The 22,279-nt window shown below is 69.1% G+C and overlaps 2 protein-coding genes and 3 long non-coding RNA genes across 5 annotated transcripts; 4 read left to right on the top strand and 1 right to left on the bottom strand.

The window, feature by feature from the left end:
• Window positions 1-1,238: 1,238 nt before the first annotated feature.
• Window positions 1,239-4,464, top strand: LOC136789294 (uncharacterized). The gene is made up of 3 exons (XR_010828137.1): window positions 1,239-1,296; window positions 2,401-2,467; window positions 4,373-4,464. It is a non-coding gene; the product is annotated as an uncharacterized lncRNA (long non-coding RNA).
• Window positions 4,465-5,832: 1,368 nt separating this feature from the next.
• Window positions 5,833-10,499, bottom strand: LOC136789266 (ADP-ribosylation factor-like protein 2). The gene is made up of 5 exons (XM_066989301.1): window positions 10,373-10,499; window positions 9,635-9,745; window positions 7,660-7,822; window positions 6,872-6,952; window positions 5,833-6,104 (listed from the first exon to the last, which is right to left on the bottom strand). The coding sequence occupies exons 1-5, from the start codon at window positions 10,435-10,437 to the stop codon at window positions 5,970-5,972; spliced, it is 555 nt and encodes a 184-aa protein (XP_066845402.1). The 5' UTR covers window positions 10,438-10,499; the 3' UTR covers window positions 5,833-5,969.
• Window positions 10,500-10,648: 149 nt separating this feature from the next.
• LOC136789288 (uncharacterized) lies at window positions 10,649-13,261 on the top strand. The gene is made up of 3 exons (XR_010828130.1): window positions 10,649-10,774; window positions 12,187-12,376; window positions 13,104-13,261. It is a non-coding gene; the product is annotated as an uncharacterized lncRNA (long non-coding RNA).
• A 786-nt stretch (window positions 13,262-14,047) lies between these two features.
• LOC136789264 (autophagy-related protein 2 homolog A-like) lies at window positions 14,048-15,894 on the top strand. Its single transcript, XM_066989299.1, has 2 exons — window positions 14,048-14,474; window positions 15,592-15,894. The coding sequence occupies exons 1-2, from the start codon at window positions 14,151-14,153 to the stop codon at window positions 15,877-15,879; spliced, it is 612 nt and encodes a 203-aa protein (XP_066845400.1). The 5' UTR covers window positions 14,048-14,150; the 3' UTR covers window positions 15,880-15,894.
• A 2,373-nt stretch (window positions 15,895-18,267) lies between these two features.
• Window positions 18,268-21,868, top strand: LOC136789292 (uncharacterized). The gene is made up of 4 exons (XR_010828135.1): window positions 18,268-19,666; window positions 20,452-20,546; window positions 21,162-21,286; window positions 21,817-21,868. It is a non-coding gene; the product is annotated as an uncharacterized lncRNA (long non-coding RNA).
• The last annotated feature ends 411 nt before the right edge of the window (window positions 21,869-22,279 follow it).

Below are 22,279 nucleotides of genomic sequence, written 5' to 3'. Positions count from 1 at the left end.
CCCCGGCACCGCCAGGAGGAGGAGGAGGAGGAGGAAGAGGAGGAGGAGGAAGAGGAGGAGGAAGAAGGGCAGGTATGGGGGGGGGGGGGCTGGGGTATGGGGGGGATATTTGGGTGCTTGGGGGGGGGGGTCGTGATTTTTTTTTTTTTTTGGGGGGGGGGGCGCAAGGGCACCTGGGTGCTGGGGGGGGAGCACGAAGGGCTATGGGGAGGGTACTTAGGGCCGGGTGGGGCACATAGGGTTATTGGGGGGGGAAATAGGGTCGGGGGGTGGAATTAGGGCGGGGGGCACATAGGGCCATGGGGGGGGCACTTAGGGCCGGGGGGGCACATAGGGTTATTTGGGGGGGGGAATAGGGTCGGGGGGGGGAATTAGGGCTGGAGGGGGCACATAGGGCCAAGGGGGGGCACAAAGGGCCATGGGGGGGGCACTTAGGGCCGGGGGGGGCACATAGGGTTATTTGGGGGGGGGGGGGAATAGGGTCGGGGGGGGGGGGGAATTAGGGCTGGAGGGGGCACATAGGGCCAAGGGGGGGCACAAAGGGCCATGGGGGGGCATATAGGACCATGGGGGGGCAGATAGAGACATGGGGGGGGCACATAGGGCAATTGGGGGGGGGGGGGCACAAGGACGCCTGGGTGCCATGGGGGGGCACCAGGGGTCCTGTAATGGGGGGGGGGGGTGTTGGGGACCCGCCCCCCCCCCCTGCAGGGGTCCCCGCTGCCCTCGCCCCCTCCCTCCTGCAGGAGCTGGGGGCGGCCGCAGGAGGCAGGGGGTGAGTGGGGGGGGGCAATTTTTTTGGGGGGGGCAATTCGGGGGGGGGGGGGCACTTGGGGGGGGGGGGATCCGGGAGCGTTATGGGTCCCAGGGGCAGTTTGGGGGGTTCCAGGGGCAGTTGGGGGGCAATGGGGCAGTTTGGGGCTCCCTGGGGCAGTTTTGGGGGGTCCCAGGTGCATTTTGGGGTCCGGGGGCAGCTTTTGGGGTGGGGGCAGGGGGCAGTTTGGGGGGTTATTGGACAGATTGGGGGGGGTCCCACATGAATTTGGGGGTCCAGGAGCAGTTTTGGGGTCCGGGGGCAGTTTTGGGGGGTTACGGGACAGTTTTGGGGGGGTCCCACGTGAATTTGGGGGTCCTGGGGCAGTTTTGGGGGGATCCCCGGGGCAGTTTTGGGGTCCGGGGGCAGTTTTGGGGGTCAGTGGGGCCGTTTTGGGGGTCCCACGCCCCCCTCCCCCCCCCAGCCCCCCCGGCCCCCCCGGCGCAGGCGGAGCTCGAGGCGCTGCGGGAGCGGATCGAGAGGTGAGGGGCGGGGCCAGGCGGGGCCACGCCCACCGGGGGCGGGGCCGGACACGCCCAGTGGGCGTGGTCTGAGGGAGGGGGCGTGGCTTGCGTGGTGACCTCGTCCATTTAAGGCAATGGGCGTGGCTTCGGGGAGCCCCGCCCAATCGGGGCGGGGCCGCGGCTCCACCTGGGGTCATCCAGTGCCCCAGTTCCCAGGCTCCCAGTGCTCCCAGTGTGTCCTGCCACGGCTCCCAGTGCTCCCAGTATGCCCCCCAGTGCTCCCAGTACGCCCCCCAGGGCTCCCAGTACGCCTCCCCAGTGCTCCCAGTGCACCCCCAGGGCTCCCAGTTCCCCCCAGTTTGAACTCCCAGGGCTCCCAGCGCCCCTAGTCTGAACTCCCAGTGTCCCCAGTATGCCTCCCCAGGACTCCCAGTGCACCCCCAGGGCTCCCAGTTCCCCCCAGTTTGAACTCCCAGGGTTCCCAGTGCACCCCCAGGGCTCCCAGTTTGAACTCCCAGTGTCCCCAGTATGCCTCCCCAGGACTCCCAGTGCACCCCCAGGGCTCCCAGTTCCCCCCAGTTCGAACTCCCAGGGCTCCCAGTGCCCCAGTGCTTCCAGTTTGAACTCCCAGTACTCCCAGTATGCCCCACCAGGGCTCCCAGTGCACCCCCAGGACTCCCAGTTCCCCCCAGTTCAAACTCCCAGGGCTCCCAGAGCACCCCCAGGGCTCCCAGTGCCCCCAGTTTGAACTCCCAGTGTCCCCAGTATGCCTCCCCAGGACTCCCAGTGCACCCCCAGGGCTCCCAGTGCACCCCCAGGGCTCCCAGTGCCCCCAGTTTGAACTCCCAGTGTCCCCAGTATGCCTCCCCAGGACTCCCAGTGCACCCCCAGGGCTCCCAGTGCACCCCCAGGGCTCCCAGTGCCCCCAGTTTGAACTCCCAGTGTCCCCAGTATGCCTCCCCAGGACTCCCAGTGCACCCCCAGGGCTCCCAGTTCCCCCAGTTCAAACTCCCAGGGCTCCCAGTGCCCCCAGTTCCCCTCAGTTTGAACTCCCAGTGCTCCCAGCGTCCCCAGTTTGAACTCCCAGTGCTCCCAGTGCTCCCAGTGCCGCCCCTCCCGCAGGCTCCAGGACGACTTCGCCGCCTCCCAGCGCCTGAACCGGGTCCTGGAGGAGCGGCTGCGGGGGGTGGTGAGGGGGGGCCGGGGGGGGGGACATTGGGGGTTCGGGGGGTATGGGGATATGGGGACAGGGGGACATGGGGACGGGGATATGGGGACAGGGGGACGGGGATTTGGGGATATGGGGATATGGGGACGGGGGCTTTGGGGATATGGGGACAGGGGGATGTGGGGACAGGGGGATTTGGGGACAGGGGGATTTGGGGATATGGGGACATGGGGGCGGGGATTTGGGGACAGGGGGACGGGGATTTGGGGACAGGGGATATGGGGACAGGGGGATTTGGGGACAGGGGGACAGAGGATATGGGGACAGGGGGATATGGGGACAGGGGGATTTGGGGATATGGGGACATGGGGGCGGGGATTTGGGGACAGGGGGATGTGGGGACAGGGGGACAGAGGATATGGGGTTATGGGGACATGGGGATTTGGGGTTATGGGGACGGGGATATGGGGATATGGGGATATGGGGACAAGGGATATGGGGACAGGGGGATTTGGGGACAGGGGATATGGGGACAGGGGGACGGGGATTTGGGGATATGGGGATATGGGGACAGGGGCTTTGGGGATATGGGGACAGGGGCTTTGGGGACAGGGGGATATGGGGACAGGGGGACAGGGGGATATGGGGACAGGGGGATTTGGGGATATGGGGACAGGGGGATATGGGGACAGGGGGGATTTGGGGACAGGGGATATGGGGACAGGGGGACGGGGATTTGGGGATATGGGGATATGGGGACGGGGGCTATGGGGATATGGGGACAGGGGATTTGGGGACAGGGGATATGGGGACGGGGATTTGGGGACAGGGGTATTTGGGGATATGGGGACATGGGGGCGGGGATTTGGGGACAGGAGGGATGTGGGGATAGGGGGACAGAGGATATGGGGTTATGGGGACATGGGGATTTGGGGACAGGGGGACAGGGGATACGGGGACAGGGGGATTTGGGGACAGGGGGATTTGGGGACAGAGGGATTTGGGGACAGGGGGACAGGGGACAGGGGATATGGGGACAGGGGGATGTGGGGACAGGGGGATTTGGGGATATGGGGACAGGGGGACAGGGGATATGGGGATATGGGGATATGGAGACGGGGATTTGGGGACGGGAATTTGGGGACAGAGGGACAGGGGACAGGGGATAGGGGGACAGGGACATGGGGACAGTGGGATATGGGGACAGGGGGATTTGGGGATATGGGGACATGGGGGCGGGGATTTGGGGACAGGGGGATGTGGGGACAGGGGGATATGGGGATATGGGGATAGGGGGACAGGGGGATGTGGGGACAGGGGGACAGAGGGATATGGGGACAGAGGGACATGGGGATTTGGGGTTATGGGGACGGGGATATGGGGATTTGGGGTTATGGGGACGGGGATATGGGGACAGGGGGATTTGGGGACAGGGGATATGGGGACAGGGGGGACGGGGATTTGGGGATATGGGGATATGGGGACAGGGGCTTTGGGGATATGGGGACAGGGGCTTTGGGGACAGGGGGATATGGGGACAGGGGGATTTGGGGATATGGGGACATGGGGGCGGGGATTTGGGGACAGGGGGACGGGGATTTGGGGACAGGGGATATGGGGACAGGGGGGATTTGGGGACAGGGGGACAGAGGATATGGGGACATGGGGATATGGGGATGGGGACATGGGGATATGGGGATACGGGGACAAGGGATATGGGGACAGGGGGATATGGGGACGGGGGGACGGGGATTTGGGGATATGGGGATATGGGGACAGGGGCTTTGGGGATATGGGGACAGGGGATATGGGGACAGGGGGATTTGGGGACAGGGGGATTTGGGAATATGGGGACATGGGGACAGGGGGATTTGGGGACAGGGGGATTTGGGGACACGGGGACCAGGATTTGGGGTCCCGCTGCAGGTGCAGGCGGTGGCCCTGGAGCGCGTGGCCCTGTCCCAGCGCCTGGCCCAGGCCCTGCAGCGGCTGCTGGTGGCCCCCCCGCCCCCCAGGGGTCCCGGTGAGATTGCGGGGGGGGGGGGTTGGGGGCAATTGGGGGGTGTGGGGACTATGGGGGACAACGGGGGGGGCAACAGGGGAACAATGGGGGGCAATGGGGGCGCAATAGGGACAATAATGGGGCAAATGGGGGGGAAAAGGGGGACAAGGGGGGCAATGGGGGGCAATAGGGACAGTGGGGGGGCAGTGGGGACAGTGGGGGGGCAATAGGGACAGTGGGGGGGCAATGGGGGGACAATTGGGGACAATAGGGGCACAGCGGGGGGGCAATGGGGGGTTATGGGGGATAACGGGGGGGCAATGGGGACAATTGGGGACAACGGGGGGCAGTGTGGGGGGGGTAATAGGGGAGGGGTCCAGATTGGGGGGGGGCAGCACCATGGGGGGGTGGGGGGGTCACCCCCTGGTGTCCCCACAGGTGTCCCCGTGGGCTCGGGCCGAGGACGGTGACGGGGACAGCGAGGAGGGGGCCTCTGCCGCCCCCCCGCCTTCAGGGACCCCCGGGGGGGGGAGGCCGCGGGGGGGGCCTGCCCTGACCGCCCCCCCCACTTCCAGGGACCCCCCCCCCCAATAAAGCACCGAGCCCCCCACCCGGGGTCGTCCCTCTGCGGTCTTTACACGTGGGGTCCTCCAGGGACATTGGGGGGGGGGGGCTTCAGGGGCATTTTGGGGTCCCCCAGGCCCACCTTGGGGTCCCCCGGTGCCATTTTGGGGTCCCTTGGGGCCATTTTGGGGTCCCCAGGCCCACCTTGGGGTCCCCTGGGGCCATTTTGGGGTCCCCAGGCCCACCTTGGGGTCCACTCCGGGCCATTTTGGGGTCCCTCCGGGCCCATTTTGGGGTCCCCGGGACCACCTTGGGGTCCCCCGGCACCACCCACAGGGGTCCCTTGGGGCCGTTTGGGGTTTCCAGGCCCACCTTGGGGTCTACCCCGGGCCATTTTGGGGTCCCCGGGACCACCTTGGGGTCCCCCAGGGCCATCTTGGGGTCCCCGGGGGCACCTTGGGGTCCCTTGGGGCCATTTTGGGGTCCCCCAGGCCCACCCCCCCCACAAAGCCCAGACGCAGATTTGGGGTCTGACACCTTTATTACTGTGTGTTTTTTTTTTTTTTTGGGGGGGGGGATCCAGGTTTTGGGAGGGGTCCTGGTTTTGGGGAGGGGGTCCAGGATTTTTTTTTTTGGGGGGGGGGGGGGGAGGCAAGTTTTGGGGCAAGGCCCTGGTTTCGGAGTGAGCTTCCCGGTTCCGGGGGCAGGTTCTTTCTTTTGGGGGACGACTCTTGGTTTGAGGGGAGTCCCCTTTTTCTTTGGGGGGTCCCTTTTTTGGGGGGTGTCTTTTTTTGGAGGGGGGGTCCAAGTTTTGGGGGCGAGTCCCTGATTTCGGGTGAGTTTCGTGGTTCCGGGGGCAGCTTCCTTGCTTTGGGGGATGACTCCTTGTTTGGGGGTGGGGGTCCCCTTTTTTTTGGGGGGGGTCCCCCTATATTTTTTTTTGGGGGGGGGTGTCCCTCAGTCCCGGCGGTGAAGACGCGGGCGGCGATGTCGTCCAGCAGCCAGTCGATGCCCGCCAGCAGCCCGTGCCCCCACGGCGCTGCAGCCCTGCACCCGCCAGTGGTGGCTGCCCACGGCGTCCAGCTCCAGCGCCTGGGGACGGGGGGGGACATTTTTTTTTAGGGGGGGGCCCTTGGGAACCCCCCCCCCCAGACCCCCTACGTAGCCAGGGGGCTGGGGGCACCCCATAAAGTAGGGCCCTATGGGGGCGCCGCTGTCCCTGAGCATCCCCATGACCCCCCCCCCCCCCCCCCATGCCCTGGGGGATTTGGGGACCCCCCTTGTCCCCAAGTGTCCCCCATGTCCCCAAGTGTCCCCCCCATGTCCCCAAGTGTGTCCCTGAGCCCCCCCCCATATATCCAGGGGCTGGGGGCACCCCCGTTAAAGTAGGGACCTATGGGGGGACGCCGCTGTCCCGAGCACCCCCATGCCCCCCCTGTGCCCTGGAGGATTTGGGGACCCCCCCTCCTTGTCCCCAAGGCTCCCCAGTGTCCCCCATGTCCCCAAGTGTCCCTGTGCCCCCCCAAATATCCAGGGGGCTGGGGGCACCCCCGTTAAAATAGGGACCTATGGGGGGACGCCGCTGTCCCGAGCACCCCCATGCCCCCCCGTGCCCTGGAGGATTTGGGGACCCCCTTGTCCCCAGGTGTCCCCAGTCCCCCCCCCCCATGTCCCCAAGTGTCCCTGTGCCCCCCCCCCCATATATCCAGAGGGCTGGGGGCACCCCATAAAGTAGGGATCTAATGGGGGAACGTCACTGTCCCTGAGCATCCCGGTGCCCCCCCCCCCCCCGTGCCCAGGGGGATTTGGGGACCCCCCCCGCCCCCAGTGTCCCCAGTGTCCCCCCCGTGTCCCCCGACCTCGCGGATGGCGCTGGCGGGCAGGGCTCCCGGCAGGTCCTGCTTGTTGGCGAACACCAGCAGGGTGGCCCCGGCCAGGCGCTGGGGGCGGGCGGGGGGGGCAGCAGGGTCACGGACCCCCCCCACCCCCCCCCGGGGTCACCTGTGCCCCCCGCCACCCCCCGTGTCCCTTAAGTCCCCCCCATGTCCCCATAGCCCCATCACGTCCCCTAATCTCCATGTCCCCGTGTCACCCAATATCCCCTCCACGCCCCCCCGTCCCCCCCGTCCCCCTGTCCCCCCGTCCCCCCACCCACGTCCCCTTGCCCCCCCATGTCCCCATGTCCCCCACGTCCCCCCGTCTACCCCTTGTCCCCCATCCCCCTCACATCCCCCTGCACCCCCCACATCCCCTTGTCCCCCCCATCCCCCTGCCCCCCACGTCCCCCCCCCGTCCCCCTGTCCCCCCACGTCCCCCTGTCCCCCCATGTCCCCCAGTCCCCCCCACGTCCCCTTGTCCCCCCCCATGTCCCCCTGTCCCCCCCCATCCCCTGTCCCCCCCATGTCCCCCTGCCCCCCATCCCCCCATCCCCCTGTCCCCCCACGTCCCCCTGCTCCCCCACGTCCCCCTGCCCCCCGTCCCCCTGCCCCCCCCGTCCCCCCGTCCCCCTGTCCCCCCCATGTCCCCCTGCCCCCCATCCCCCCACGTCCCTCTGCCCCCACATCCCACGTCCCCCTGTCCCCCTGCCCCCCCATGTCCCCCCACGTCCCCCCGCCCCCCCCCCACATCCCCCCCGCCCCGTGCCCACCTCCTCGCGCAGGAGCCCGCGCAGCTCGCGGGCGCAGAGCTGCAGGCGCTGCCGGTCGCCGCTGTCGACCACCCAGACGAGGCCGTCGGTGCTCTCGAAGTAGTTGCGCCAGTAGGAGCGCAGCGAGCTCTGCCCGCCCACGTCCCACACGTTCAGCTTGAACCTGGGCGGGCAGCTCCGTCAGGGCCCGGTGGCCAACGCGGCCGCCGAGGTGGCCGCCGAGATGGCCGCCAAGATGGCCGCCAAGATGGCTGTCAACATGGCTGCCAGGATGGCCGCCAAGATGGCCATCAAGATGGCTGCCAGGATGGCCACCAACATGGCTGCCAAAATGGCTGTCAACATGGCCGCAGAGATGACCACCATGATGGCTGTCAAGGTGGCTGACAACATGGCCACCAAGATGGCTGCCAAGATGGCCACCAAGACAGTTGTCAACATGGTCACTGAGATGGCCACCAAGATGGCCACCAAGATGGCTGACAACATGGCCGCCAAGATGGCCGCCAAGATGCCCACCAACATGGCTGCTAAGATGGCTGTCAACATGGCTGCCAGGATGGCCACCATGATGGCTGTCAAGGTGGCTGACAACATGGCCACCAAGATGGCCACCAAGATGGCTGCCAAGATGGCCGCCAACATGGCTGTCAACATGGCCACCAAGATGACCACCATAATGGCTGTCAAGGTGGCTGACAACATGGCCACCGACATGGCCACCAAAATGGCTGCTAAGGTGGCCACCAAGATGCCTGTCAACATGGCTGCCACCGAGATGGCCACCAAGATGGCTGCTAAGATGGCTGTCAAAACGGCTGACAACATCGCTGCCAAGATGGCCACCAAGATGCCTGTCAACAGGGCTGCCAAGATGGCCACCAAGATGGCCACCATGATGGCTGTCAAAGTGGCTGACCACATAGCTGCCAAGATGGCCACTGAGATGGCCACCAAGATGGCTGTCAAGATGGCCACTGAGATGGCCACCAAGATGGCCGCAGAGATGGCCACGGAGATGGCCACCAAGATGGCCACTGAGATGGTCACCAAGATAGCTGCCAAGACGGCTGCCAAGATGGCTGACAACATGGGTACCAAGATGGCTACCTACGTGGCCACCAACATGGCTGCCAATATGGCTGCCAAGATGGCCAAAACACGGCCACCAACATGGTTACCAAGATGGCCACCAATGTGGCTGACAACGTGGTCGTTAGCATGGCCACCAATATGTCCACCAACACGGCCACCAATGTGGCTACCACCATGGCCACCAACGTGGCCGCCAGGATGGTCACCAACACAGCTACCAACATGGCTGCCAACGTGGCGGCCAACGTGGCCACCACCATGGCCAAGAAGACCACCACCATGGGCATGTTGGTGGCCATCACGGAGGCCACGTTGGTGGCCATAACAACGGTCTGGTTGGTGGCCTTGTAGCTCATGGTGGTGGCCACGTTGGTGGCCACATTGGTGGCCGTGCTGGTGGCCTTCCGGCTCATGGTAGTGGCCATAATGGTGGTCTCGGTGGTGGCCTTGGAGCTCATGGTGGTGGCCGTGGTGGTGGCCATGTTGGTGGTCACGTTGATGGCCATACCAATGACCATGTTGGTGGCCATGTTGGTGGCCCTGTTTGCTGCCATGTTGGTGGCCATGTTGGTGGTCATGTTGATGGTCATACCAATGACCATGTTGGTGGCCATGTTAGTAGCCATGCTGGTGGCCATACCAGTGGCCCTATTGGTGGTCATGCTGGTGGCCATGTTGGTGGCTATGTTGGTGGCCATGTTGGTGGCCATGATGGCAGCCATATTAGTGGCCATATTGGTGGCCATGGTGGTGGCCATGTTGGTGGCCACAAACCCAGACCAGACGCCCGCCACCCCCACGCCCAACGTGGCCACCACCATGACCACGCCCCCGGTGCCCCCGCCCCCGCCCCTTCCCCCGAGGCCCCGCCCCCGCCTACCCGCGGTGCTCGAGGGTCTTGATGTTGAAGCCCAGGGTGGGCGAGGCGGTGGCCACGTCCTCCCCGTTGAAGCGCTTCAGCAGCGTCGTCTTCCCCGCGTTGTCCAGCCCCTGCGGACACGCCCCCCCCGCCTCAGGCCACGCCCACCTTCAGGCCACACCCACCTCCAGAACACGCCCATCCCCGTTAGGCCCCGCCCGCCCCACGTCCCCCAGGCCCCTCCCTTCCTTAGGCCCCGCCCTCACCCCCTCTATCACCCCCCCAAGCCCCGCTCCCCTCCCCCCTCCCCCTCTTCCCCCCTTCCCACCCCCTCGCCCCCTCCAACCCCTCCCCCAGGCCCCGCCCCCTCCCCCAGGCCCACGCCCCTTCCTTAGGCCACGCCCCCATTAGCCCCTCCTCTCCCATTAACCCCTCCCCCTTCCTTAGGCCCCGCCCCCACCCCTCTATCACCCCCCCGGCCCCGCTCCCCTCCCCCTCTCCCCCCTCTTTCCCCCCTCCCACCCCCCTCCCCCCTCCCTCTCCCCCTCCTAGGCCACGCCCCTCCAATTAGCCCCGCCCCTTCCATAGGCCACGCCCCCACCCCCTATCACCCCCCAGCCCCGCTCCCCCTCCCCCCCTCCCCCCTTTCCCCCCTTCCCACCCCCTCGCCCCCTCCCACCCCTCCCCCAGGCCCCGCCCCCTCCCCCAGGCCCCGCCCCCTCCCCCCAGGCCCCGCCCCCTCCCCCAGGCCCCGCCCACAGCATGAGCAGCCGCAGCTCCCGCTCCCGCTCCCGCATCTTCTTCAGGATGCTCAGCAGCCCCATGGCCGCGCGCCGCCGGGCCCCGCCCCGCCCCGGCCACGCCCCCCGACGCCCATTGGCCCCCCGCGCCCCCCGCGTCACGCCTCGCCCCGCCCCCTCCCCCGTCCCCGGGCCACGCCCCCTCCGCTCGCTTCCGGCTTTGCGCGCCCCGCGCCCGCAGCGCCCCCTGGCGGCGTGGGGGGGGGGGGGCGGCGGGGGGGGGTCCCCGCGCCCCCCCCCCGGCCCCCCCCGGGGGTTTTTGACCCCCCCCGTCCCCAAAATGGCGCCGCTGCGGCTGCTGCTGCTGCTGCTGCTGCCCCCGGGCTGCCCGCCGCCACCCAGCCCGGCTGCCGCCTGCACCGTGAGCGGCACCCCCCCCGGGACCCCCCGTGGGACACTCCCCCCGTGGGACCCCCCCCCAATAGGACCCCCCATGGGACCCCCCCCACATGGGACCCCCCTCAGGACCCCCCGTGGGACCCCCCCACCCATGGGACCCCCCCCGTGGGACCCCCCACAGTGGAACCCCCCCCCACCCATAAGATACCCCCCCAGTAGGACCCCCCCCCCATAGGACCCCCCCCCATGGGACCCCCCGTGGGACCCCCCGTGGGACCCCCCATCCCCGTGGGACCCCCCCAAATAGGACCCCTCCCCATGGGACCCCCCCGTGGGACCCCCCCCCGTGGGACCCCCCATGGGGCCCCCCCCACCCATAGGACCCCCCAGGAACCCCCATAGGACCCCCCCGTGGGACCCCCCGTGGGACACCCCCATAGGACCCCCCCCGAGACCACCCACTCATGGGACCCCCCCATGGGACCCCCCCCATGCCCCCCCCCCCCCCCCAGGACCCCCTCATGGGACCTCCCCGTGGGACCCCCCCCCGTGGGACCCCCCACGGGAACTCCCCTCCTCCGGGACCCCCCATAGGACCCCCCATGGGACCCCCCCCATGGGACCCCCCATGGGACCCCCCCCCCCCCCGTGGGACACCCCCATAGGAACCCCCGGAACCCCCCCCATGGCCCCCCCCGTTGGACTCTCCCCCCTCATGGGACCCCTCCCATAGGACCCCCCACGGGACCCCCACTTTGGGACCCCCCCCATTGGTGCCCCCCCCCATGGGACCCCCCCTTGGTGCCCCCCCCCCCCCCCATGGGACCTCCCCCCCCAGTGTCACCCAGGGGGACCCTGCCCCGCCCCCCCCCAGGGACCCGGGGGGGGCAGCACTGGGGGGGGGTGACGTTTGGGGGGATTTGGGGGGGACAGTGACACTGGGGGGGGGGCATTTGGGGGTGGGGGCAATGGGGGGGGGGGGAGGGTGGGGGGGGGGGGGAGTGTGGGGGGGGTGATAATGGGGGGGCACTGGGGGGGCATTTGGGGGGTGTCAGTAGGGGGGGACACCGGGGGGGGCAATTGGGGGTGACAATGGGGGGGGGGGCACGGGGGGGTGATTCTGACACTTGGGGGGGGCAGGGGGGTGGCAATGGGGGGGACACCGGGGGGTGATTCTGACACTTGGGGGTGCTTTGGGGGGGGGGATGACACTGGGGGGTGACTGTGACAATGGGGGGGCGTTTGGGGGGTGGCAATGGGGGGGGCATTTGAGGGGTGGCAATGGGGGGGGGGGACACCGGGGGGGGGCAATTAGGGGTGCCAATGCGGGGGGGGGCACCGGGAGGGTGATTCTGACACTTTGGGGGGGGGCTTTGGGGGGGGGGTGTTCAAACGACCCGCCCCCCCCCCTCCCTTTTGCCCCCCCCCCCCAAGGCGTGCCCGCCGTCCCCGTGCCCGTCGCCGGCTGCCCGCTGCCCCCCCCGGCCCCCCCCCGCCGCCGGTGGGGGCGTGCGCGGGGCACTGCGAGTCGGGGGCGTTCCCCCGCGGGGGGGCGCTGCTGGCGGCCTCCCGCCACCGCCTGGCCTCCGCCGCCCGCTGCTGCACCATGGCCCGCGCCCGCAAGGTGGGGGCCCCCCCCGTTTTATTTTGGGGGGGGGGCAAGGCGAGGCCCCCCGCTTCGGGACACCCCCGTTTCACACGTCCCCCCTCTGGCTTTGGTGCCCCCCTTTAGTGCCCCCCCCCACCCGCTCCCCCTCCATGCCCCCCCCCCCAATGCCCCCCCTCCCCAAATTGCCCCCCCATTTTATTTTTTTTTGGGGGGGGGACACACCCCGTGATGCCCCCCTCCCCTCATTGTCGTCCCCCCCTTTGATATTTCCCCCCCCTTTTTAGTGCCCCCCCCACCTCCACCAACTGCTCCTTCTCCATGCCCCCTCCCCCCAACATGCCCCCCCCGTTTGTTTTTTGGGGGGGGGGGGGCAAGGCGAGGCCCCCGTTTCGGGACACCCCCCCCCTTTCACGTGCCCCCCCTCCAGCTTTGGTGACCCCCCCTTTAGTGTCCCCTCGGCCTCCTGCTGCTGCTCCATGGCCCCCCCTCCCCAAATTGCCCCCCCCAATTGCCCCCCATTTTATTTTTTTTGGGGGGTGGCATCCAGTGACCCCCCCTTATTGCCCCCCTTTTTGGTGCCCCCCCCTTTGATGTCCCCCCCCTTTGGCATTTCCCCCCCTTTTTGGTGCCCCCCCCACCTCCACCACCCGCTCCTTCTCCATGCCCCCCAAAATGTCCCCCCCTAATTTTTTTTTTTGCGGGGGGGCACCCAGTGACCCCCCCCCCCTTGTTGCCCCCCCAGGTGCCGGTGCCGCTGTCGTGCCCCGGCGGCCGCCGCCTCCTGCTGGTGACGGTGTCGGCGGGGGGTGCCGCTGCGACATGTGCCGGGGGGGCGCTTCTGAGGGGGGGGGGGGGGCACAGAAAAATAGGGGGACCCCCCCCTTAATTTTCGTCTTCCCCCCCCCCCCCCCCGGTGGGAATTAAATGGTGGAGAGGAGCGGGGTGGTTTTTTTGGGGGGGGGGAATGGGGACGGGGGGGGCATTTTGGGGACATGGGGGGGGCGTTTTGAGACATTGGAGGTGGGGGGGGCAATGGGGACGTGGGGGGGCATGGGGGCACAGGGGGGCAACAGGGACATGGGGGGGTTGGGGATGTGGGGGGGCAATGGGGACATGGGGGGGGGTGCGTTGGGGTTGGGGGGGCGTGGGGGGTCATGGGGACATTTTTGGGAGAAATTGGGGGGGTTGGGGACATTTGGGGGGTAATGGGGAAAATTGGAGGGGGGACAATGGGGACATGGGGGGGCTTTGGGGGGGCCATGGGGGGATGTGGGGCCATGGGGGGGCACGGGGAGCATTTTTGGGGAAAATGGGGGGGGATTGGGGACACGGGGGGGGCAGTGGGGATAAAAGGGGGGGGGCAATGTGGAAAAGGGGGGGGGGCAACGGGGCCATGGGGGGGCTTTGGGGGGGTATTGGGGGCAAACGGGGATAAAAGGGGGGCTTTGGGGAAAACGGGGGGGCGCTGGGGTTGGGGGGGCCATGGGGGGCTCGGGGGGGCTTTGGGACCACGGGGGGGCCACGGGGGGCCCTGGGGGCCCTGTGGAGGCCGGAACCTTTCTTCCTGGGAACAGCCCCCGGGGATCCCCGGTCCCGGCGCACCCGGCGCCGCTTCCGCCCGCGGCCACTTCCGGCCTCCGAGCGCCGCCGCCGAGGGGCGGAGCCTCGCGCTCCCCACCCCCTCCGGCGCCGCGCGCATGCGTCCTGAGCGCCGAGCCCGGCGGGCGGGCCCTCGCCGCTTGCCGACCAATCAGCGCGCTCCTCCCCCACACCTCCTCCCCGTCCGCGCATGCGCCGCGTCGGGAAGGGGCGGGGGAGGAGGGAGGGGGCGGGACTAGGCGGGGCTCCGCCAATCGGCGCGCGACTCCCAGCGCCGCGGGCCAATGGGAGAGCGGCGGGGCCGGAAGCGGCGCGGAGCCGGGCCCCGGGAGCGGCGGCGGGGATGAGGCGCTGGGCCCCGGCCTGGCCGGGGGAGCTGAAGGTGCGGGCCGCCCGCTACGTGCTGGAGCGGACCCTGGGGCCCTTCCTGGAGGAGCGGCTGCGGCTCGAGCAGCTCAGCCTCGACCTGCGCGGCGGCACCGGGGAGCTGCGGGACCTGCGGCTGCGGGCCTCGGTGCGGAGCCGGGGGGATTCCGGTTCCGGTGGGCGCTTCCGGGTTCCGTTGGCGGCTTCCGGGTTCCGGTGGCAGCTTCCGGGTTCCGTTCCCGCTCCCGGTTCCGGGTTCCAGGCCCGGTTGTGGTTCCGCTTCCGGGGTTTCCCCGTGGCGCTTCCGGGTTCCGCCTCCCGGTTTCGGTTTCGGTTCCGGTTGTCGGGCCCGGGCCCGGCTCCCGGTTCTACTTCCGGTTCCGGTCCCCGGTGTCCGTTGCCCGCCCCCTGGCCTCGTCCCACAGGCCCCAGTGCCCCCCCCGGTGCCCCCCAGCCCCCGCCAGCCCCCCCATGCCCCCACATCCCTGTCCCCCTCTCCCTGCCCCTCCCCCACTGTCCCCGTGCCCCCCCGTCCCCCACGCCCCCCCCCCCCCCGGTGTCCCCCTGGTCCCCCCCTCACTGTGTGACCCCCTCCCAGTCCCCTGACGTCCCCGTGCCCCCCAGGCGCTGGACGCGGTGTCCCCATACCCCCCAAGCCCCCCTATGCCCCCCCGTCCCCCCCCATACCCCCCCCTGACCCCATGATGTCCCCCGATGTCCCCCCCATCCCCCGATGTCCCCCTGTCCCCCCCCGCCCCCCCCCGTCCCCTGATGCCCCCGTGCCCCCCTCCAGGCGCTGGACGCGGTGTCCCCATACCCCCCCCCCCCCAACCCCCCCATACCCCCCCATACCCCCTGCCTCCCTGATGTCCCCCTGCCCCCCGATGTCCCCTTGCCCCCCCGATGTCCCCATGTCCCCCCTGCCCCCCATGTCCCCCCCCATCCCCTGACTGTCCCGTGCCCCCCAAGGCGTGGACGCGGTGTCCCCATGCCCCCCCATACCCCCATGTCCCCATGTCCCCCTGTCCCCCCCGCCCCCCGATGTCCCCATGTCCCCCCCTGCCCCCCCCCCCGTCCCCGACGCCCCCCGTGCCCCCCCCAGGCGCTGGATGCGGTGTCCCCATGCCCCCCCCATACCCCCCCCCCCAACCCCCCCATAGCCCCCCTTATCCCCTCCACCCCCCACCCCCACACCCCCCTGTCCCCATATCCCCCGATGTCCCCATGTCCCCCCCCGTCCCCTGACGCCCCCGTGCCCCCCCCAGGCGCTGGATGCGGTGCTGGCGGCGGCCGGGTGCCCGCTGGAGCTGCGGGGGGGCCAGGTGGGGGCGGTGGCGGTGGCGGTGCCCTGGGGGGCGCTGGGCTCCCGGCCCTGCTGCCTGCGCCTGCGGGGGCTGCGCCTCACCCTGCGCCCACGTGAGTGTCGGGGGGGGGGGGCTTTTGGGGTCTCCCCGTCCCCTTTGGGGTCCCTGTCCCTCTTCTGGGGTCCCCATCCTGATCCTGGGGTCCTCCTGTCCCCGTTTGGGGTCCCCAGGTCACCAGGGGGGCCCTGACACCTTCCGGGGGTCCTGGTCCTGATCCTGGGGTCCCGGTCCTAATATTGGGGTCCCCCATCCCCATTTGGGGTCCCCCTGTCCCCTTTTGGGGTCCCCGGGTCACCGGGGGGGCCCTGACACTGTCCTGGGGTCCCCCTGCCCCTTTTGGGGTCCCCAGGTCACCGGGGGGGGGAGGCTTGTCCCCATCCTGGGGTCCCCCCTTGCCCCACCCATGCCCCCTGACCCCATGGCTCCCCCATGCCCCCCAAATCCCCCTGGGTCCCCCCCCATCCCTATAACCCCCCCCATGCCCCCCAAATCCCCCCACGCCCCCCAAATCCCCCTGGGCCCCCATCCCCATAGCCCCCCTGGGGTCCCCCCCAAATCCCTATAAGCCCCCCAAATCCTCCTGGGTCCCCCCTGTCCCTATAACCCCCCAGGCCCCCAAATCCCCCTGGGGTCCCCCCGTCCCTATAACCCCCCTGGGGTCCGCCCCCAACCCTATAAGCCCCCAAATCTTCCTGGGTCCCCCCCCCCGCCCCTATAACCCCCCACACCCCCCCAAATCCCCCTGGGCCCCCCCTGCCCCTATAACCCCCCCGCCCCCCAAATCCCCCTGGGGTCCCCCCCGCCCCTATAACCCCCCCCCCACCCCCCAAATCCCCCTGGGGTCCCCCCCCGCCCCTATAACCCCCCCAAGCCCCCCAAATCCCCCTGGGCCCCCCCCGTCCCTATAACCCCCTCCCCGCCCCCCAAATCCCCCCCATCCCCCCCTCTCCCCCCAGGCCAGCCAGGGGGCCGGACCCCGCGCCCCCCCTGAAGCCCCCGGAGGCCTCGGATGAGCCCCCCCGGAGCCCCCCCCCTGGAGGGGCTGGAGGCGCTGGCCCTCACCATCGACGCCGGTAAGGGGGGGGTCAGAATAATTTGGGGGGGGGGTCCCAGGGGTGTGCCCCCCCCGTGACCGTGTGCCCCCCCCCGTGCCCCCCCCAGTGCTGCGGCAGCTGCGGGTGACGCTGGAGGACGCGGTGCTGAGCCTGGAGCAGCCCCGGGGGGGGCGCGCGGGCGGCGCTGGAGCTGCGGCTGCACAGGTTTGGGGGGGGGGGGGGGGGGGGGGGGGCCTTATGGGGGGGTGTTATGGGGGGGGGCATTTGGGGGGGTTATATGGGGGGGCCTTATGGGGGAGGTGTTATTGGGGGGGTTATATGGGGGGGGGGCGTTTGGGGGTGTTATGGGGGGCGTTATGGGTGGGGCATTTGGGGGGGCGTTATGGGGCGTTATGGGATTGGTGTAATGGGGGGAGTTATGGGGGGCATTGTGGGGGGCATTTTGGGGGGGGCCTTAAGGGGCGTTATGGGGTGGGTGTAATTGGGGGGGAGTTATGGGGGAGTTAATGTGGGGGGCGTTATATGGGGAGGCTTTGTGGGGGGGAGTTATGGGGTGGGTGTAATGGGGGGGGTGTTATGGGGGGCGTTACGGGGGTTAATGTGGGGGGGGGTGTTATGGGGGTGCGTTGTGGGGGGGCCGTAATTGGGGGGGAGTTTGGTGGGGAGTTATGGGGGGGCGTTGGGGGAGGGTGTAATGGGGGGCATTAAGGGGGGTCATGGGGACAGGAGGGGCTGGGGGGGGACATCGGGGGGGGGCATTTGGGGGGGCATGGGGACGTCATGGGGGCGTGGGGACAGGAGGGGACACGGGGGGGCACGTTGGGGGGGGCATGGGGACATCGAGGGGGCTTGGGGACATTTTGGGGGGGGCATGGTGATGGGGGGCTTGGGGACATTTATGGGGGCGTGGGGACATTTTGGGGCGCTGGGGGGCACGGGGGACACTCGGGCCGTGCCCCCCCCCAGGCTGCAGTACGAGGACGAGGGGGGGGGGGCCGGGCGCGGGGCCCCCCGGTGCTCCTGGCGGCTGCGCCTGGGGGCCCTGGGGGTCTTCTGCCAGCTCCTGCCCCACGACGCCCCCCCGGTGAGTGCCCGCACCCCAAAATGGCCCCAAATGGCCCCAAACAGACCCAAAATGACCCCAAATAGCCTCAAACGGCCCCAAAATGGCCCCAAATGGCCCCAAACAGCCCCAAAATGGCCCCAAACGGCCCCAAAATGGCCCCAAACGGCCCCAAAATGGCCTGAAACGACCCGAACATGGCCCCAAACAGCCCCAAAATGGCCCCAAACAGCCCCAAACAGACCCAAACAGACCCAAAATAACCGCAAAAGACCCCAAAATGGCCCCAAATGGCCCCAAAATGGCTCCAAATGACCCAAAACGACCCGAACATGGCCCCAAATGGCCCCAAATGGCCCCAAACAGACCCAAACAGACCCAAAATAACCGCAAATGACCCCAAAATGGCCCCAAATAGCCCCAAACGGCCCCAAATGACCCAAAAATAGCTCCAAATAGCTTCAAATGGCCCCAAAATGGCCCAAAATGACCCCAAAATGGCCCCAAGTGGCCCCAAGTGGCCCCAAACAGACCCAAAATGGCCACAAGTGACCCCAAAATGGCCCCAAAATGCCCCAAAATGGCCCCAAACGGCCCCAAAATGGCCCCAAACAACCCAAAAATGGCTCCAATCGGCCACAAATGGCCCCAAACAGCCCCAAACAGACCCAAAATAACTGCGAATGACCCCAAAATGGCCCGAAATGGCCACAAAATGGCCCCAAATAGCCCCAAAATGGCCCCAAATAGCCCCAAAATGGCCCCAAATGGCCCCAAAACGGCCACAACTGGCCCCAAACGGCCCCCAAATGGCCCCAAACAGACCCAAAATGGCCACAAGTGACCGCAAAATGGCCCCAAAATGGCCCAAAATGACCCAAAAATGGCCCCACATGGTCACAAACTGGCCCCAAATAGCCCCAAAATGTCCCCAAACGGCCCCAAATGTTCTTAGGCCGCCCCAGGAGTCCTTATGAGGTCCCCAAACAGCCCCGAATGTCCCCAGTTTGCCCCAAAATGTCCCCAAATGTCCCCAGAGTTTCTTAAGGAGGTCCCCAAATGTCCCAAATTTGCCCCAAATGTCCCCAAATGTCCTCCCGGGGTCCTTACGGGGTCCCAAATGTCCCCAGGGTGCCCCCAGGCGTCCCCCAGGTGTCCTCAAATGTCCCCAAATGTCCCCAACTGCCCCCCAACGTCCCCTGGGTGCCCCCGGGTGTCCCTTGGGTGTCCCTTGGGTGCCCCCCGGTGTCCCCCGGTGTCCCTTGGGTGTCCCCTGGGTGTCCCCTGGGTGCCCCCAGAGTCCCCAAACGTCCCTAACCGCCCCCCAACGTCCCCTGGGTGCCCACCCCGTGTCCCCTGGGTGACCCCGGGTGTCCCTTGGGTGCCCCCCAGTGTCCCCAAATATCCCCAACCTCCTCCCAGTGTCCCCTGGGTGCCCCCCTTGTCCCCTGGGTGACCCCGGGTGTCCCTTGGGTGCCCCCGGTGTCCCTTGGGTGTCCCCTGAGTGTCCCCTGGGTGCCCCCGATGTCCCCAAACATCCCCAACTGCCCCCCAATGTCCCCTGGGTGCCCCCCTTGTCCCCTGGGTGACCCCGGGTGTCCCTTGGGTGCCCCCTGGTGTCCCTTGGGTGTCCTCTGGGTGTCCCTTGGATGCCCCCCGATGTCTCCAAACATCCCCAACTGCCCCCCAACATCCCCTGGGTGCCCCCCGGTGTCCCTCGGGTGCCCCCCCGGTGTCCCGGTGCCACCCGGTGGCCGTGTCCCCCCCCCCAGGGCCCCCCGTGCAGGTGGGGCTCAGCCCTGGCCCCTCCGACCTGTCCCTGCGGCTGAAGCAGAACCAGGCGCTGCCGGGGCCCCAGGTGGGTGCTGGGGGGCACCCATGGGTGCTGGGGGGTGGGGGAGCTACTATGGGTGCTGGGGGGGGGGCCCTGCAGGGTGCTGGGGGGGCACCCATGGGTGCTGGGGGGATGCTAGAGGGTCATCTGTGGGGGCTAGGGGGGATTGGGGGGGCCCATAGATGCTGGGGGGCACCCGTGGGTGCTGGGGGGGGCCCGTAGGTGCTGGGAGGCCACCTATGGGTGCTGGGAGGGCGTTAGGGGGTCATTGATGGGAGCTTGGGGGCACCCAGGGGGCTGGGGGGTGTCCATAGTGCTGGGGGGGCACCCATGGGTGCTGGGGGGATGCTAGGGGGTCACCTATGGGGGCTGAGGAGGGCTTGGGGGGCCTGTAGGTGCTGGGGGGGGCACCCATGGGTGCTGGGGGGTGGCCCTGGGTGTTCCTCATGGGTGCCGGGGGGCACCTTTGGGTCCTGGGAGGGGGTTCTGGGTGCTGGGGGGCGCTAGGGGGTCACCTATGGGAGCTTGGGGGGGGGCCATGGGTGGTGGTGGGGCACCCATGGGTGCTCGGGGGGATGCTGGGGGTGCTGGGGGGCACCCATGGGTGCTGCGGGGGGCACATGTGGGTGCTGGGGGGCCACGGGGGGGTGCTGGAGGTGTTGGGGGGCACCCAGGGGTGTTTGGGGGGGCTGAGGACACCCTGGGGGTGCTGGGGGGGGCACCCATGGGTGCTGGGGGCCCGGGGGGGAGGGGGCACCCATGGGTGCTGGGGGGGGGCACCCCTGGGTGCTGACGGACTGGGGGCGCAGGTGGAGCTGGAGGGGACGGTGGGGGCCCTGCACCTGCTGCTGCCCCCCCCTGCTGGGGGCCCTGCGGGGGCTGCTGGGGGCGCTGGGACCCCAGGGTGAGTGGGGGGGGGGGCAGCGGGGGGGGAATTTGGGGCGGGGGGGGCGCGGGGGGGGGGGCGTTGGGGGGCTTGGGGGGGGCTTTGGGGGGGGTAAAGAGGGGGGTGGGGGGGCAAGGGGGGAGGTTAAGGGGGGTGGGGGGGCATGGGGGGGGCCACATTGGGTGGGGGGGCGCGGGGGGGGATTTGGGGGGGGGGGGGAAGTGGGGGGGGCTTTGGGGGGGGGGCACACGGGGGGCATGGGGGGGTGGGGGGGTTAAAGGGGGTTGCGGGGGGGCATGGGGGTGGGAGGGGCATTTTGGGGGTACACAGGGGGGTGTTTGGGTGCTGGGGGGGCATTTTGGTGGCAGGGGGGCATTTTGGGGTACTTCGGGGGGGTATTTGGGTGGGGGGGGGGCATTTTGGGGGTATATGGGGGGGCATTTGGGTGCTGGGGGGGCATTTAATGCTGGGGGGGGCATTTGGGTGCTGGGGGGGGGCGCACCCCCCATGGGTGCCCTCCCCCTCCGATTGTCTCCCCTTATTGGGGGCTTTTGGGGGGCCCCTTTGGGTTTTGGGGGGGGCGTTGGGGTGTGTGTGTGGCCCCCCCGCAATAACGCCCCCCCCCCCCCGCAGAGCCCGACCCCCCCCGGGGGCGCAGCCGCCCCCTGGGCCCCCAGGACCTGCTGCTGATCGAGAGGGAGCTGAGCCAGCGCCTGCGGGGGGGCGCGGGGCAGGGCCCCCCGACAGCCCCGGATCCGGTGGGGAGGGGGGGGGGCAGGGGGGGGGGGGGGGGGGGAGGGGTTGGGGGGGATTTGGGGGGTGCTGGGGGGGGGACTTGGGGGGGATTTGGGGGGGCTGGGGGGGGCTGGGGGGGTTTGGGGGGGATTTGGGGGTCCGGGGGGGGCTTTGGGGGGGTGGGGGGGGGGGGTTGGGGGGGTCCTGGGGGGGGATTTGGGGATTTGGGGGGGCAGTTGGGGGGATTTGGGGGGGGCTTTGGGGGTCCTGGGGGGGTATTGGGGAGGTGGGGGGGGGTGGGGGGTTGGGGGGGGATTTGGGGGTCCTGGGGGGGGCATTTGGGGGGGGTCGTGGGGGTCCATGAGGGTCTCAGGGGGGCCTGGGGGGGCATTTTGGGGGCTGGGGGGGGGCATTTTGGGGTGTTCGGGGGGGGCCTTCAGGGTAGATGGGGGGGGGAATTTGGGGGTATCAGGGGGTATTTGGGGGCGGGGGGGCTTGGGGGGGGGCTTTGGGGGCATTTGGGGGGGTCTCACCGCCGCCCTCCCCCCCCCAGAGATGTTCTTCTCCATGACGGGCTCCGTGGGGGGACAGCGACGCCCCCCACGGCCCCCGAGGCGAGCCCCCCCGAGCCCTGGGGTGAGTGGTTGGGGGGGGGGCATTATCTGGGGGGGGAACATTGGGGTCTGGGGGCTCTGGGGCAACACAGCCCCCATTTACCCCCCCATTTACCCCCCCCATTTTATCCCCCCATTTACCCCCCATTTTACCCCCCGTTTACCCCCATTTTACCCCCCCTGTTTACCCCCCAATTTTACCCCCCAATTTTACCCCCCATTTACCCCCAATTTTACCCCCCCAATTTACCCCCATTTACCCCCCAATTACCACCACATTTACCCCCCCGTTTTACCCTCCATTTTTTTTACCCCCCCCCATTTTTTGTCCCCCCCCAGGGCGGCCCCCGGCACCGCCCCCCCTCCCGCACTCCTCGCCCCCCCAGGTGAGTTATTTTAATT

Source organism: Anser cygnoides, unplaced genomic scaffold (genome assembly GCF_040182565.1).
Source record: "Anser cygnoides isolate HZ-2024a breed goose unplaced genomic scaffold, Taihu_goose_T2T_genome scaffold_43_1, whole genome shotgun sequence".
Taxonomy (NCBI): Eukaryota; Metazoa; Chordata; class Aves; order Anseriformes; family Anatidae; genus Anser; species Anser cygnoides.
Note: the sequence above shows the minus strand (reverse complement) of the source record. Positions and strands in the feature narration are given on the sequence as shown.

Bases quoted from the DNA above. Each gene is read 5' to 3' on its own strand.
- LOC136789266 (XM_066989301.1), bottom strand. From the start codon at position 10,437: ATGGGGCTGCTGAGCATCCTGAAGAAGATGCGGGAGCGGGAGCGGGAG. The intron at 9,746-10,372 runs GTGGGCGGGGCC...GGCGTGTCCGCA, and splicing joins GAGCTGCGGCTGCTCATGCT to GGGGCTGGACAACGCGGGGA. The intron at 6,953-7,659 runs GTGGGCACGGGG...GCCCGCCCCCAG, and splicing joins GCGGGCTCCTGCGCGAGGAG to CGCCTGGCCGGGGCCACCCT.
- LOC136789264 (XM_066989299.1), top strand. From the start codon at position 14,151: ATGCGCCGCGTCGGGAAGGGGCGGGGGAGGAGGGAGGGGGCGGGACTA. The intron at 14,475-15,591 runs GTGCGGAGCCGG...TGCCCCCCCCAG, and splicing joins ACCTGCGGCTGCGGGCCTCG to GCGCTGGATGCGGTGCTGGC.